Consider the following 16946-nt stretch of genomic DNA (forward strand, 5'->3'; position numbering starts at 1 on the left):
GCTGTTGAGCCCTAAATCATCATTCAAATAGTGAGGTGCCAACCCACCAGCACAGTGAGCAGGTCCCTACATCAAGTGTGGCTGGACATGGCAGGGAATGATAAAAGACAGGCAACAGAGCTCTGGAAGTCACCTGGAATGTTTCTTCCTCCTCTTTGTACACCGGGTCGTGTCTGGCCAGAGAAGTGACAAACTCAGCAGTCCTCAGTGGCTTCCTGGGCATCTGCAGCAGCCTCAGCTCGCTCAGGACAGTCTGCACTGTGTCCACGATGTGTCCCTGGGTGAAGCCATCCGACACGTGGGCCAGGCAGTTCAGGTTCACCAGCTTGGTGAGGGCCCCACCACTCTGCAGGATGGAGTGCTTCCATAGTGCTGAGCATCAGGACATGGCAGAGACAGGAGTTCAAGGAAAGCAGGAAAGATACATTATTATTATTATTATTATTATTATTATTATTATTATTATTATTATTATTATTAATTTTGAAACTGGAACAAGAAAATAAGGACTATCAATCAGGAAAGCCAAGATTCAAATTTTTTTTGGTTTGCTTTCTTTTATCTTCAGATTTGCAGCATAGGGGCCTAAATAGGCACATGTGTTTTTAAACTCTTACTGATCATTTTTGGCTACCAGTCAGTACTTTTCAGCAAGTCATTAAGGGCACATTAAGTGGGGTGGACATGTGTGTGAAAAAGGAAAGAAACTCTGTGCACACAGAACGCGTCCAGCGTTCCCATTTGGATGTGCAGAGTTAAGTACCTTTACCAACAGCCTGTTTTTATTTCTGTGACCCTCACCACAGCTTATTCCTGCTGAACTCAGGGCTGCTCTGAGGACTCCATGTCCCAAAGGCTTCCAGCCATGCAGGCACGTGTTGCAAGGTGCAAATTTTCTGCGATTGGGGTTTTGCTTGTTACTTGAAAAGTAAATCTGGTTGTATCTTTTAGCTGTGAACTTCTGTGATGTGATTATTTTCTTTGGGGTTGTGAAGTGGCTGAGATTTTGCTTTCAAAAAAAAATAGGGATCATACCAATCCTTTGATTTATGTTAAGTAAGGAGCTGTTTCAGAGAAATTTAGGAAAACTTCGATGCTGTCTCGTCAGGCTTGGCTTTAAAGCATTATATAGAAATATTTGGAAAAAAGTAGAAGGATTAGGGATAAGAGGTTAAAAAGTTTCTTGAATGAGACATATTTGAGTCTGGTGTGCTTGAATGCTCAGATTTGGCATGAAGATACTGGGGAGAGGTTGATGCTGCTGGCAAAGCTGCCTCGTTCTTCCTTGGGTTGCGACGTCGATACCGTGGGCTCGAGCCCGTAACTATTGACAGCTCTGCACTGCAAATTGTGGTCTCCCACTTGAATCACACTTGTGCTCAATAAATATTGGCTGAATCACCAATTCATAAAAGAGGAATTGATGCACACAAGAGCAAGCACAGTAATATATTGTGTGCTGCAGCTCCGGGTGCAGGTGTGTAACACAAGGCACTGCCTCGCTGGGTGATTAATGGCAAGAAGTCAGTATGGGATTGTGAATCTTCCAGTTTAATGATTTCCATTGTATATTTACTGTTCCCACTGAGCACAGATTGGAATACTCTGGTCTGTAACCAGAGGGAGGGCTGCAGCAGACAGGTAGCTGTGCACTGTGGCTTGCAAGAATTTGTTATGTCATTATTTTTCTGTCGAAACAAGTTTCTTTCTCAAATGGGGTGTCAGGCACTGAAAACTGACAGGATTGGGAGGTGAAGATCCTGTTTCCATAGAACTTCAGGGAAGGTTGGAGCTGAAGAACAAGCCAGGCACTGTCTCAAATGGGGGCAACGTCAAAGAATTAAAGCTACAAGTTTAATCTGCTTTAAAATGCCATGAGTTAACTTTTTGGGGTGTTCTTAAGTGTGCAGTTGAAATCCCTTGAGCTGGCCCTTTCTTTTTGGACTCCAAGTTAGTGGTGAGACTCCCAGAATGTGGCAGTTCAACCCCCAGAAGTGAGCACAGCTAAATTCAGCTGCTATCACCTCCTTTCTCTAGGTTTTACTCATGTCCCCTTATCTCTCAGCAATTTATCAGAGCTGTAACCTAACATGAAACACATGTTCCCTTGCTTGGTGACCATTTCCCATCCACACCAGGAAAGTTACGGAACGTGGGAGAGATTTACAACGTGCTAGGCAGCCAAAATCTGTCTTGGGCTTGCCCAAATTTGCATCACCTCGGTGCCTTGGCTGCCTCTGAGGGATGCAGGATGGAACTGGACTGCACAGTGTTTGTAAGAGTTTTGTAACAAGGTGACAGTGTGGACAGAGCAAAGAGAACCTGTGTGGCAAGGTCCCTGAGCCAAATGTGTTTTCTTTTCTTTTCTTGCTGTTTTTTGCAGACTTCAGGGTGCTTAAAATCGCAACACATTGGAAGTTTGTCTTATTAGACCAATTTACATGGCTAGAAGAAAAAGGCACTGATTTCCTTACACGCTTTGAGTCTCAGTACATGGAATATTCCATGGTTTTTTTCAGAATTTGGGAACTGTCTATCACTGTAAATATTTGACAGACCAGACGTGCAAATTCTTGGCTGCCTCTACAATTTCTCTCACGTTCTGTAAGTGCAAAATGTGGAATTTGGCAGTGAGAACATTTAGTCCTCCAGACATGGTTTGGTTTTGGAGAGGCCTGGAAGTTGTGTTGTTTAGAGTTTGGAGACTGGAAATTCAGAATTGCAAGCTGGAACCAGAAATTCAGAATCACCGTGTTTAAAAAAAAAAAAAAAGAAAAAGCTTCAAATAGAAAATGTGTGCTGAAGTAGGATCTTGTGCTTCAGACAGGGGGGAAAACCAGCTCAGTCTGAGCTTGATGCACACTAAACTCATGGAAAAATGGGAATAGCTGCTGAAGAGTAACTCTTCTCCCAACTTCCACTTCTATTATTTGATCTTGGGATAGCCTGTATTGATTTAACCTTGAGGTGCACCAAGGGCATGACTTGAGTTGAAGATCAGTTCTGAGGGTAACTAGACAATAAACACGGACTTTAAACAGTAGGAATAACCACGGGGACTACGTGAAATACTTGCCACATCTTGTCAGGTAGTCAGGCTTAGGAACGAGAATGATTTTCTGGAAGACTTTGCAGAAAGGTCCCGGATTGGCATCGAAGGGCCTGGCAGTGGTCCCCACGAGCAGCACCCTGTCCTTGGGTTTCAGAGCCCTCAGGAACGGGGGCAGCATCCTTGCCAGGCGTTTGGCGTTCATCTGCAGCACGTGGAAATTCGAGGAGGAAAGAGTTGTTAACGATGCTGACAGCTCCGAGTTAATGAGCTGGAGCTGTACCTGCTGCCTGCAACAGGATTTTGGGAGGGTTTTTAGTGGCCTGGTTGTATGTGGTATGAGCAGAGGAGATACCAGCACAAGGAGGAAGATTCTGCCTCCTCAAAATCAGGTTAAACACTTGATTTCTGCTTCTGTTTTTGTGGGTTTGTGCCGGTGCCTTTCACTATTGAGTTTGCTGCTCAAGTTATTCAAAGGTGGAAGGAAACAACTCACTTAAAGAAGGAAATCCTTATTTCCAGCTCAAGGAGAAATACTGCAGGGACCTGCAAACCTGATGAACCTCAGCAGGTAGAAGATTGTAACCTCGTTTGGAACCCTCCCAGCTCTTGGAGATTATGATTTTCTGACTTCTAAGTGTGAAAAATACACTTCCTGTTTTTTGCTGTGGTTTCTAACTTGCTGAGGTTCTGTGAACAAAGGTTTGGGGAGCTCAGGATTCATGTCTTTGCAATAATTTACTACTTGACTTTGTAACACATATTTGACTACTTACAGAACAGATGAGTATTGAGCAAAACCTGTTATTGGAGGGTTATGTTTGATAACGTTCAAAGGAATATTGGCTGGAGAAGCCTAATCCGATTGCTATGGTGTCACTACTGTTAATCAATAAGCTTTCCCATAAGTTTTGGGGGGTAGAGTAGCATTTTTTTCCCTAAATATGCTTAACACTATATATCTGGTGGATCATTCCTTTTCTTCTCATAGTCATGCTGTGCATTTTTCCAGGTGTGCCAATTACTTCATCAAGATGAGTTGAGCGTGTCTTAGCCCCAGGGCTGGGCATGGGCCTGCTCCTGGCAGGGGTGACACTGCCAGCTCATAGTTTTGCTCCTGGATGAAGTATCCCTCGGTCCTGGTGGCAGGAATGTCACCCTGGGGTGAGCTTCAGAAGCTTTGGCTTCTGAAGGCTGAGCTTAGCTCATCTTGGAGCAGCCTGCTCTAGTGGAAGCTGTCCCTGGCCATGGGGTTGGAACAAGGTGACTTTTGAGGTCCCTTCCAGCCCAAACCACTCCATGACTCTCCAGAATTCCAGCACTCCTAAGGAAGGTTCCCCAGACTGCCACTGACCTCTGTCTGTCCCTCCAGTTTCATGCTTTCCCCTCCAAATGCTGCATGTCCTGTGAACAACTTGGGATGTGTGGGATTCCAAACCTGGAGCCAATAGACTCCCACCCAGGGAAGAGACCTTCTGTTAAAATGCCTGCAGGTCTTGGGATGAGTAAAAGGGGCAGAGGTGATACCTTGGATTCTGAAGTGGGCAGGACAAGAAATCCATCCCCACTGATGGCTAAACAGACCAGGATCCTGAGCAATCCAGGCCATCTTTGGTCCCTAATCTTAATTTTAATCCCCATCTGCATTTCCTGCCAAGATTTGAGCCCAAGAGAAAGGTTCCCCCTCGCTGTGGGGACCACTGAGGACATCGATCACTGCACACCCATCTCCTCACGCAGCCCTTGCAGAAGGAACAGCCCCATCCAAGGTTGGGTTGCCTCATGTTGCCTTTCCAAAATGCAGGCTTGTGACCACCCCACAGACAACCTAAGAAAAAAGGTTTAATTTTTCACATAAAGCTCTAAAAGCAAAATATGTTGCAGGCAGCAGGAATTGGGGTGAATTGCCCTCTGCTGTGGTTTTGTTGCTGTGACTGTTGGGCAGTGTTTTAAAAAAATTTTTTTCCAGTGGAGAAGCTCCACAGGAGAGGGAAGAATGGAAGCAGTGGCATTAGGACTCCTGGGAACCCAAAGAAAATAATCTGTAATTGTAACTATTTAACACAGGCTCTTTGTTTTTGCAGTGGAAATTTATCCTCGTTACTTTATTGTTCACTTTGGCTCCATCCAATTTCACAAATTAATAGAGCTGAACAATTTAAGCTCATCTCAACTTGGAGCTTCTTGCCTCATATTTTGAAATTCTCCATTATTCCCTTTTACTTTCCAGTGCACTGATGAGCAGTGACTGGACTATTTTTAAATAAAGCAAGGATAGGTGGAAGAGAGAAATGTGACCTCTTGGGGGCTCTTAAGAAGTCACAAGACTCTCTTAAAAGCTAAAAAAAAAAAATGTTAGTGAGACAAGCTATTATCAAGCAAGCTTTGGCAGGTCTGGTCATAGTGGTATGTGCTCAGCTGAGGAATGCACTTGTTCCTTTGTGTGGGATGTCGTGCAACAGGAGGAATTACCTGCACTGAAATAAAGAAGAACTCACCTCTTCCTCTCCCTTCGGTGTCCCTTTGGAATATAATCTCTCTGTGCCTCCAATCCACACGACTGAAGGCTGCAATTCCTTGCCCACCTACGAGAAAACGGGGGAGAAAAGGCCAGGAGTTAAAACGGCTACACTTTCATACCTGGGAGCCTGGCACTGTGCTTTTGAATCCAGATTTCAGCAGCTCAATTATCCTGGCTTATTTTTTATGCCCAGGAATGTTCAGCACTCATGGATGGCACTGCTCAGCAGCCTTGGCAAATCCAACTCTTTCCAGTTAGGAATTGAGCATTAAGAGCCCACCCCAGACTGGAGCATTTGGTCTGCTTAGCTTTAATTCCTCAGCACAGATTCAGTTGTGTTCCTGCAAAAGGAAGCCCAGATTTGGTATTCAGTGGAAAATTATAGTCCAAAGGCAGCTTTAGGTTGAGGCTGGGATCCCACCCTGGTTTTTTGGATGGGGAGACAGGCAGGACATGGCTGTTGCATGAGAGGGGAGGGCACTAATCTTTAAGCAACAGCTTGTCAGTCTTCTGGTTGAAACCCCAGCATTGAATTTGCAGTGAGCCCAAGAATTAAATTTGAAGGGGGGAGGGGGGGAGGGGTGTGAGTCCAAAAATGGGTTTTCCTGCTCCAAAGTTGGAGGCACGATACCTCTGGTTCACAGCAGGATGGCAGCAATGCTACAGGCTTTTTCCACATCCTGCACTCTTCCCCATTGCTATAGAAACGCCAGAGGTTGAGCCATTCCAGAGGTTTAGACATTCTGCTGCCAAATTTTAATCACTTTCCAGTGGCTCTCAGAGTTCGCTCAGCAACAAAAGTGATGGCTCGAGGAGTCAGCAGTAACGAGAGAGAGAGAGGCACAGCATCCTTCTATCCTGCCTGGTTTTTTTTTTTTTCCCCCCTTTAATTCCCCCTAGTTGAAACTGCTGCTTTCAGGAAGGCAGCTTACAAAATCCGTGGGCTGTGTACATCACAAGCTCCTGTCTGATTGACAGCCAGGCAGGAAGAATGAAGTTGTGAGCATCATTGCTCGCAGCACCGCAGTTGATTTTTGTGGCTGTGTTTCAAAGAGGGAGCGTGGCTGTAGAGGAGGGATGGGGATGGGGAAGGGGACAGGAAATGAGGGCTGTTCAGTTTGTTTGCTGTGCTGGTGGTGGGCTGAAGTGGGAGCAATGCCACCTTGAGTGTGTGACACTTTTATTGATGGCAGCTGGTCAGTCCTAGAATATGTCAAGTGATACCTCCAAATCCAGAACAGCTGGATTGTAGAATCCTGGAATGGTTTGGGTTGGGAGGGACCTTAAAGCTCATCCCATTCCACCCCCTGCTGTGGGCAGGGACACCTTCCACTATCCCAGGCTGCTCCAAGCTCTGTCCAGCCTGGCCTTGGACACTTGCAGGGATCCAGGGGCAGCCACAGCTTCTCTTGGCACCCTGTGCCAGGGCCTGCCCACCCTCACAGGGAAGGATTTCTTCCCAATCACATCCATCCCTGCCCTCTGGCATTGGGAAGCCATTCCCTGTGTCCTGTCCCTCCAGGCCCTTATAAAGAGTCTCTCTGCATCTTTCTTGTAGCTCTTTCAGGCACTGGAAGGGGCTCTGAGGTCACCCCAAAGCCTTCTCTTTTCTAGGCCAAACAAGCCAAATTCTCTCAGCCTTTCCTTGTAGGAGAGGTGCTCCATCCCTCTAATCTACTTGGTGGCCTCCTCTGGACTCACTCCAACAGGTCCACGTCCTTCCTGAGCTTTTTCTTTGTTGGAAGGCAGGGAACTCAAATATTTAGTGTTAATAGTGAAGATTAAAAAAAATTGAAAACAACACATCAGAAGAGATAATACAAAAATCTTGCAGGAACTGCTGTGTGGGCTCAGCAGTTACGGGGATCTTTTCCTGCACGTACAGCTTGAGGGGTACCACTTATTCCAGGAGTGTGTGGAGCACAAGCTGGAATGCAGTGACAGATGAAAACTGTACAGCAACAATCCCTGCCTTTTAAGGCCGGGTGCTGTCCCATCTATCCCCTATCTGTCCATTTCCAGAGGTACTTTTGGCACATTCCGAAACCTCCACACATCCCCCTACACCTGCAGAGCACAAGGGACATTTGAGATGGTGACTTGTGGCTTTCCTTGAGTTGTGCAGCAGCCTGACACTCTGGGAATTTCTGCTGGATATCCTGCTGGCCAAGGGCTGGGACACCTGTGGGAAATGCAGGCCAGTCCTACAGATTTGCACTTGCATTTGTGTACATCCCTAAAAAACCTGTTCAGTGCCTGATGCTGCAGTGGGGTGTGAGAGGGAAATAAGGGTGAGGGGAAGGTTACAGAGGCTACAAAAGCAAAGGTTGGACTCTGCTTGTGTCCTTGTTGTCCTTTCGGTGGGGTCACCACAGGCTGGGAGGTGCAGATATTCCTTGTTTGGCTTGGAGATGTTTTCTGGCGTGAGCAGCACCCCTCAAATGCAGCCTGAAGTCTGAAATTGGGTTATACCTTCATTTTAACTCTTACAGAAGAACTGCTCGCTGTTGTCACACCTTCCATCTTCTTTGCCCCCTTTATTTCCATGCTAAGTGGAAATATAATGAATAACCTCAATTTTGGCACTTCGAGAGAGAATTCTCTGTGTTTTCTGTTTTGAGGCAAAGAGCTGAATGTAGAAAATGGCCTGCATGTATTTGTTGCCCAGAAAAGCTGTGGCTGTTCCATCCTGGGAAGTGTTCAAGGCCAGGCTGGATGGTGTTTGGACCAACCTGGGATAGTGGAAGGTGTCCCTGCCCCATGGCAGGGGGGAAACTGGGTGAGCTTTAAGGTCCCTTCCAACCCAAACTGTTCCATCATTCCATGATTTTTCAGGTGTTAAGAGACATTAATACAGCCTAATTCAACATGCTCTGTTTGGGCCTGGCTGTTTCTTCTTGTAAATCCAGCTCAGACACCCAGAATCCATTGGCATCTAATTTAAATGGTTGGCAGATCCGTAGCAGACTGTGTATCCCCCCGTGCAAGGGCACCATTTGAATTATCCACGGACAGTTTGAATCCATGGATAATTAAATGCACTGTACATAATTAATTTGTAATTGAAATTTTATTAGCCTTGCTGCAATCCCACAATTTGTTGGAGCTGCCAGCAGATGGCCCCTTAACCCTTCTAATACCACACTGAGATTTGCTCTTCAGAAAAATCATTATGGAAAATATAAAAACCCCTCTCTCATCCTGTTCTCAGCAGTCATCAAAGATCAGACAGTACTTTTGAGAGCCTTGGGTTCAACTTTCCAAACCTGAGAGCCAGAGTTTAACAGTTAAATTGTTACACTTGAAAATGCAGAAATTTGATTCTTTGCATGTGCACAAGGCTCCTCCAAACTTAAAGGATTTGATGGGATTTTTTATTAAAAGGCCCAAGATTTTCTGGAAGCTCAAGCTATTGCTGAAAACTGCTCAGGGCTCTGTAGTTTATACACCCAGAAATGCTGCACTGAAACCTGTGATTAGACCTTATCAGTGGGAGCATCACCAGGTAAATATTCCAGGGCTCCAGTGATGATGCCACTGTATTCTGGTTTGTGAGGCAGCAAATGACTTGGAACAGGATAAATTTAATTTTTAACGTTAGAGTAACACAAGTTAAAGCTGCTTTCTCACAGAAATAACTGCAGATTTGAACACTGGTGATAAATTTAACACTTCAAGGTTCTAAGGATTCCAGCTGGCCGAGCTGCACCGAGAAAAGAATTATTTTGGATGTTGGAAGAAAGACTCATTGTACTGTTCCCAAATTTTAGCTGTAGTGGAAGAGTCTGGTGTGGCATGGAAATGCTAAACACACAAAGAATTCTGCCAGTGTACCAGGACAAGCTGTACCTGGCTCTTCAGCCTGTCTGAAGGGACAATACAGCAGTGGTCATGAACAAATGAACATTGAAACAGTGGGGAAAAAAAAAAATTAACGACAGAATTCAAAATTCTGTTGCCTCTAAATGCTGGGGTTGTATCATTTAATCTTAAATAAACTCCATCACATCCCTTTTTTTTGGTGTAACACTTGTACAGTCAGCTCTGACTTGCTAAAGAGCAGACCCAAAGAGCCTGATAAGAGTCCCCCAGCACTGATGGTGTTGAAATATTTCTGGAGCTCGCTGCGCTGCGAAACTCCTGCACAGCACACGCACACAACTTCCCTGCTGGTGTTGCCTCCTGGCCACCTCTCTCCCAACCTTTTTCAGCCTTTCAGTGTTGCACTAATAAGGTTTCCCCCACGCACTTTGGGCACAATGTGCTCTCTGTGTGCTGCTGTGGCCGTGGCAGAGGGGATGAAGCCGCTGAGAGGGGCTGTGTCCCTCTGGTAGTGATTAACCCCCCGGCTGCCTCGTTTTGCTTGTCGTTTTTATTGCCCTGCAGTTAAACCTCATGAACTACCTGCATTTTTGTGTCACTGAGTTGTGCATTCTCTCCTCTCTCCTCGATCCTTTCTGGATCTGATTTTGTTTCCGTGCATCCTTCGCTGCCCTTCCTTGCGTCTTTTCCGTGAGCTGTTGTGCCTCTGTGGTGTTTTGTGGGGACATAGGAGAGCCAAACGACTGCTTGGCACAAGCTGGTAGCCCAGGCTGGGAAATGGGGCTTAATTGAAATATTCCAGCATGTTCTGGTTCATGCTTGAAAGGGTGAGTTTTGTTTTGGGGGGGATTTCTGGGAAGTGCTTCTCTATTGGAGACAGATCCTCCCCTTTTGCTCCGAAGCAGAGCTGACCTGGCAGAATTTGCAATGGCTTTATGGAGAACACAAGTACTCAGGCTTGGTGTTTGCAGCCTCTTTCAATAGTTTTCCTATTCAATATCAATCCCCCTTACATCTCCTCTGAATAGGCAGATTGAAATGTTGGTGTTTCCCTGCTCTGGTATGAGAAGTCATTTCCTCTGTGTGACATTAAAATGCCTGCCTGGACTAACACTCCAGCCTCTCTGGGATCAGGGCTGCTGTGTCTCCTCTGCAAGTCTCCTCCCTGAAAAAGGGAGGGCAGGGGGGAAAAAAGAATATGGCTTTTGCATCTGAAACAAATTAAAGTTTCATTTTTTCCCCAATCCTATTCACTTGTTTAGGGCGTCTCCCATGGAACAACTGCCAGCAGCCAACGCTCAGTCATGGAAGGAAAGTTTCCTAACGGTCATTTTCTGCTCTCCAGAGTTTCCTTTCATTACAGAAACTCTTTTGTTTGCACATAAGATAGGTAATCAAAAGTGTGAGGTGACTTCACCTTTATCACGGAGCACCATTAATCCTTATTTACTAAATCCTGGTGTTTAACAGTGGTTGTGTGGATCCTAAGATAAGAGGGAAAGAACTGTCATGTTTCCTGTCATTCACTCACAGCTTGGAGTGGAAGGTCTGTATTTTGCTTGACTAACTCTCCACAAAGGCATTTCTGGGAAGCTGGAGTACAAAGCTCACTTGACAACAGTTGCTGTTTCCAAAAAACCTGCCCAGAAGTGTCTGATTATGGAGATGGGGGGAATTTGTAGTGATCTCTGCACACAGGGCCCTCTAACGAGGGGTACTGTGGTGGGTCAGAGAAGACTTGAGAGCTGGGAATATTAATTACAAAATGTCAGCTGCAAGATACCAACTTCCATGTGACTTCCATGGTTCGTGTGCCACTGTCCAGTGTAGTCTTACAACAATAATCCAAAAAAACCCAGGCTTTTCCCACCGTTCGCCTTTCTCTTGTCAAGGAATTTGTTTTGAATGTGTGTTGCCCCTGTGCTTTCTTCAGCTTGGGTAACAGAAAAATCCTGCAAATCAGGATATAGGAGATTCCTTGTCCTTTGATTCCTTGTAGAACTTTTTCCTTAATACTTAAACTATTTTCCTTGCTGCCACTTGTGCCCATCTCTGTTTGTCCCATCGCTGTGCACCTCTGGGCAGAGTCTGACTCTCTTCTCTGTATTATCCCATGAAGTCCCTGAAGACAGCAGTTAAACTCCCTCTCACTCCAGCTTTGTTTTAGCCTGAAACAACTGGATCTGTCCAGATGTGTCTCACACCCCCCTTATCTCTGTGGCTCTCCTCTGGACCTGCTTGTCAAGGCCTGTGTCTAACAGGGCAGGCCAATACTGGACACAGGGTCCCGCTGTGGTCTCATAAATGCCCAATAGCAGGGACTAATTAATTATTTTAAAGTGTTTGCTATATTCTTGCAGATACAGGCCAGGTTTTGGCTGAGTTAGTGCTGCATGGAGTTGAGGAGCAGAGAGAGGGGAAATGAGGCACATGTGTCATTGTCAGGAATAAAAGAGGTGGATTGTAACTGCACAGGTGAGAGCCTGTGTGGGGGCAGGATTGCTTCCAGCCTGGCTCTGAGAACCTACAGGGTCTGAGCTGAAATCCTCAGCAGATGGGGATGTATTGGTGACTCAGCCATGGGGACAGAATGTGGTGGGAGAGGTGAAACAACCTCTGGGAAAGGAACTGGGAAAGAAAATTGAACACAGTGGGTTTGAATGATGCTAGGACAGGCTAGGGTTGTGTCATGGGGTCATAGAATGGTTTGGCTGGGAAGGGACCTTAAAGCCCATCCAGTTCCATCCCCTGCCATGGGCAGGGACACCTTCCACTATCTCAGGGTGCTCCAAGCCCCATCCAACCCGGCCTGGGACACTGCCAGGGATCCAGGGGCAGCCCCAGCTGCTCTGGGCACCCTGTGCCAGGGTCTGCCCACCCTCCCAGGGAAGGATTGAACATCCAGGAAAGAAAAACTCTGTGCTCTGCCATTGGCTCTGCTGTTAAAGCAGCACAGTTTGAAGCAGAGCTGCTGTTGCAGTTGGAATGAGTCACCTTTTGATAAGCAAGTGCCTGGACAGCCCCAATTCCATGGGATTGAGTGACTCCATCCCCGTAACTCTCAGAGGTTCACTGAAATGTCACTGTCTTTTGCAAGAGCTTAAGTAGAGAAATAATCTTGGACTGCTCCCCATGGTTTTGAGGAAGGGTTTGGAGAGTGTTTCCATTTGTTTTTAAGTCATGTGGGGAAATGTAAGGGTTTGTATGTACCTGTAGGCACACAGATACATGGGGGGTGTGTGTGTATATTTACTTATCAATGTGTATAAATACACATTTTATGCATGCTCCTCTTATTGTACATATTATTTTCGAGTATGCAAAAATCCCCCTTGCTATCTTCAGCTGGAACCTTGTCCAGGGGTAAAAAGTCTTCCCTCATTTCTCCTATGCTCAAAGTCCTTGTGCTCTAGCAGGGACTCTGTGAGGGCAAGGACGGCGCGTGCTGTGCCTGCAGCCAGACCTGAGCTCTGCCACTGCTGAGGGCAGAGAAATGAAGTGGAGAAAGGTGAAATGTGCAGAGGAGAGGGACTGCTAGCTCAGGATAATGGCTCTAAATTGTGTCAGGGAGTGCTAGGCCCAGTGTCAGTGCCACAGCATCAAAGGTGTGTGATCTGTGTGATCACAGAGCTGTCACCCTTCCCTTGGCTTTGCTCTAGACTGTGAAACGTGGCTTTTCTGGGCATGGAGGCACCTGTCCCAAAACCTTCTGTAAGACTGGATTCCATAAAATACAGCTGATAAATCCCCAGCAAACCAATTCTAGTAGACCACTGGCACTGGAAAACTATTATTGTTTGGCTTTTTCCTACTATTTTTTGGTCTGGAAATGTTTACCAGCTCCCATCCAGAGCAGAAATGCTGAGGACTTAGAATGTGGAAGAAATCCTGCCAGGATAGTGTCTTTTAAAATTTTTTTCTTGTTTTTTTTTTTTTTTTTTTAGGAGGGTTTGGGCTATGTCCTTCACAGTTCATATGCCTGCTTTCATTTCCAGACTTCTCATACATTTCTGTTCCTGTAATCCTGAACCAGGATTCCTCCTTTTGAAGAGCTTGCTGATAGGTAAACAGAGAGCAATATAGGGGAGAGAGCTCTTGTCCAGCAGCAGTCCCAGAGAGGAAATTTCTGACCACCCCCAGCCTAGCATTTGATTAAATGCTGCATGGCAAGCATTCCTGGCTGATGTGCACATAAACAGAGAACAGAATTTCTTTATCTGTGCTGCTTTTCATATTCAAGGTAACACAAAGCTCCCATAAATCCTAACGTGAAAAATATGGCTGCTTCCAGTGATTTCTCCAGGGGCATTAAATCCTCTGCAGAGCTGCACACACTGGCTGTCAACAAGTGGTTTCACAGAGTCACAGAACCATTTTGGTTGGAAAAGACCTCTATGATCAAGTCCAGCCTTTGGCTTATCACCACCTTTCACCAGAGCAGAGCACTGAGTGCCACGTCCAGTTGTTCCTGGACACCTCCAGCCATGATGGGGACTCCACCTCTCCCTGGGCAGCTCCTTCCAAAGGCTGACAGCCCTTTCCATGAAGAAATTCCTCCTGATGTTTTGAATACTTGAAGGCAGGGAAGGAATTTCAGTTGGGTTGAACAGCTTTGTCCAAGGTGTGGATGCTCCTTGTTACGGAGAAACTACAATTCCCTGTTTGTCCTACAAAAGAACCGGGCCACCTTTGTAAGAGAATTCCCCAAGACACACCATACCTTGAGGATCATGTGAAACATCATCAGCAGACCATCCCTGCCTGGATATTTCCCAACAATGTTGGAAGGCGTGAGGTTGAAGAGGTTGGCTCCTGTTTCTGTGCAGATGGCATGGACCAACATTTTCTTTCCAACACCAGCGGGTCCCGCCAGCAGCAGGGATTTCACCAAAGGAGCATTCTCATGGACGGTTTGGGAACCTGTAAAAAGTCATAAGGCACTATTATTGCTTTCATTTAAATCTGCCATAAAGGTAATGGAATGATTCCTCCTTTTTTATTCACCATAAATAATTGATAACGTGAATTAATTCTTTCCTTGCTATGGCATGAGTGCTCTTGAGCTCAATTCTGTATAACCAGAGCTGTGAGCCCAGCAGATTTAACATCCCTGTTTGGAACAAGGCTCATCCACTCTTATTTGTACCTTCTGATGGGAAAACTTCAGTTTTAAACTGATGTGAGCTAAAAGAATGATTGGGAGACCAGAGAAAATGTGAGTGCCAGGGTTGCTGCGCTTCCCTTGTGTGCTTGCAGCAATCACTGCTCAGCATTTCCAGCTCTGTTTCCATGGCTGCTCCAGGTGAATTCATCCTGGGCTGTGACAAATATGATCCATCACCTGGAAAAGCCTAGCATTGGGAAAACACAAGCACAGACAGATTTAGGTGGTTGATGAGGATGGAACTTGTCTTCCCTGCAGCTGTCACCACATGAACTGGGGATGGGTGAATCTCCGGAGGTGGAAGTAGCAGGAAATGTCAGATGCTTTTCTGTGCCCACTGGGAGTCCAAGCTCACTTTGCTTGGATGCCTGAAGATGTCCTGTGTCAATAGTGGTGGTGCTTACACGTATTTGAAAATCTGTGTGAGCATCCACTACATCTGGAGGTGTCTCAGACTGGTGTCCATCAGATTGTGAGGGGGAAACTGGCCCCAAACGTGATGGGCTGCAGAGGGAGCCTTTGCCTTAGCCTGGAGAAGCCTTCTGGGTTAATGGAGACTGCTGGCATTTAGAACAAATCCAATCAGGGTGGTTATCTGATGGTTTAACATCCCAAATAAATGACAGTGAACCGAGCACAGAGACGAATGCCATTATTCCAGCACGGTGCGGGCTGTAGGAAGTTGTCAGCCACCCAGGCTTTATTAATATTTGGTCATTCCATACCAATCCATTACTATTCCACAAAGATTTATTGGGAGGGGAGCAGCAGACTCCTCTGTGTTAAGGATGAAGTATAGCTTCTACTATTCTTTCTCCTTTCAGCTGCTTATAATTTTCTTAATGCCATTTAAGCTGCGGCTTTCCTTGCCATCAGGTGGCTATTTTGAGAAAAACCTCCACTTCTATGATACACAATTATCTCATGATGAACTAGTTTGGAGACCAATTAAGTGAAATGTCATCCATAACGTATCACCCCAAAGGTGAAACCATTCCTGTGCCCTTTTTTTTGGCTCATGTAATATCTATTGTTACTCAAAGGCATTTTCCAAACTGCTCTTGCGAATACCTTTTGTTTGTTTAACTAGTCCAGGGTCTCCTCTCCCTAGAATTTTTGGGTTCTCTTGATTACAGGTTGTCTCAGGGCTTGATTTCCCTAGATTACATGGTGTTAAAACACAGCTTTGGAGCAGTTTTGGGATATGTGAATTACATTGTGCAGACAGGGATAACTGCTGAGCCCTCTCAGCTGATTGCAGTCAGACCTTCAGTCAGCCCTTGAGGGCTCACCCCAAACCAGCTGAGGGTGTTCCAGGTGGGAAGAGCCCCATCCTGGTGATGCCTGAAGAGGCCACCTAAAAACAGAGACTAGACCAGAATAAGGGAATAAAGGCAGGTATTTATTTGAAAGGCCTTCAAAGGCACACCCTGGGGGCCAGAGGCTACTGCCAAGAGGGACCCCAAGATGGGCAACAGGTCATGAGTTCTTCACACTTCTGTAAGTTTGATTCATTTGCATAGCAGGGTTAATTCTCCAATTAAAGCTTCAGTTAATGATGTCATTCCCCCAAGCTTGCCCCCCACTTTAGAAGCTTTTGGTTTATACTTTTGGGCCTAGGACAGTCTGGGTGTCCTTGGAGAGCAGGCCTGGAGAGGCTTTGTTATGTCTGCCTGGCATGAGAGAGCAGAAGTCAACAGGCTACAAGGAACTTCAGAGTCACACACCAGGCAGTACAGGATGTGAAAAATGGAAAAGTTAAAACCTAAGGCATCACAGGTTGAAGAGAGAATAACCTGAGCACTGGCCTTTGGAAGGAGGGCAAAGCAGAAGTTCTGTGTCAGCTTTGCTCTGTTTTCCAGGATGGGAGGCAGGCCGATGTTGGTGATTTTGCCCTCTAAAGGGGATGAGCAGACACTGACACAGGCTGGGGGAGGACATGCCTAGTTAAAATCTCCCTGAGATCCAGTCAGGAATGAAAAAGGATGCAAGTGAAGTATCGAGGCTGAAAAACGCAATCAGGAGTGGAAAGGGACACAAACGAGGTTTTGAGTGAAGGCCCCTGAGACAGGCACTTCTTGCAATCACTGGAGTTTGGCATAATGCCATTTGCAAGTAAAATATGGGATAGATTTTCCATTAAAAGCAAACAACCTGACCCAGCAAAGCCTTGCTAGATATTGGCTAAGCCTGGCATTAAAACTGCAAGGGCATTTCCAAGTGTTTTCTGCGACGTACAAAATGTATCCAGACAAATTCCTTCAACGATTGCGTTGTGCTGCGCTGAGGAACATCAGCCAGCTTGTAAAAGGTAAATTGCAACCTTAGCCCTTCCCTTAACTTGATTAATTCTGATCACTGGAGCTTGTTTCAGCTATTATCTTTCCCCA

The 16946-nt window shown here is 45.9% G+C and overlaps 1 protein-coding gene across 1 annotated transcript in view; it reads right to left on the reverse strand.

Moving 5' to 3' along the window:
• IQCA1 (IQ motif containing with AAA domain 1) overlaps positions 1-16946 on the reverse strand; it is a 102247-nt gene that overhangs the window by 4516 nt on the left and 80785 nt on the right. The window contains 4 exon segments of the mRNA XM_069021450.1: positions 134-372; positions 3077-3254; positions 5548-5634; positions 14113-14312. Coding sequence (XP_068877551.1) covers positions 134-372; positions 3077-3254; positions 5548-5634; positions 14113-14312 — 704 coding nt within the window.

Source organism: Aphelocoma coerulescens, chromosome 7 (assembly GCF_041296385.1).
Source record: "Aphelocoma coerulescens isolate FSJ_1873_10779 chromosome 7, UR_Acoe_1.0, whole genome shotgun sequence".
In the NCBI taxonomy this organism is placed as follows: Eukaryota; Metazoa; Chordata; class Aves; order Passeriformes; family Corvidae; genus Aphelocoma; species Aphelocoma coerulescens.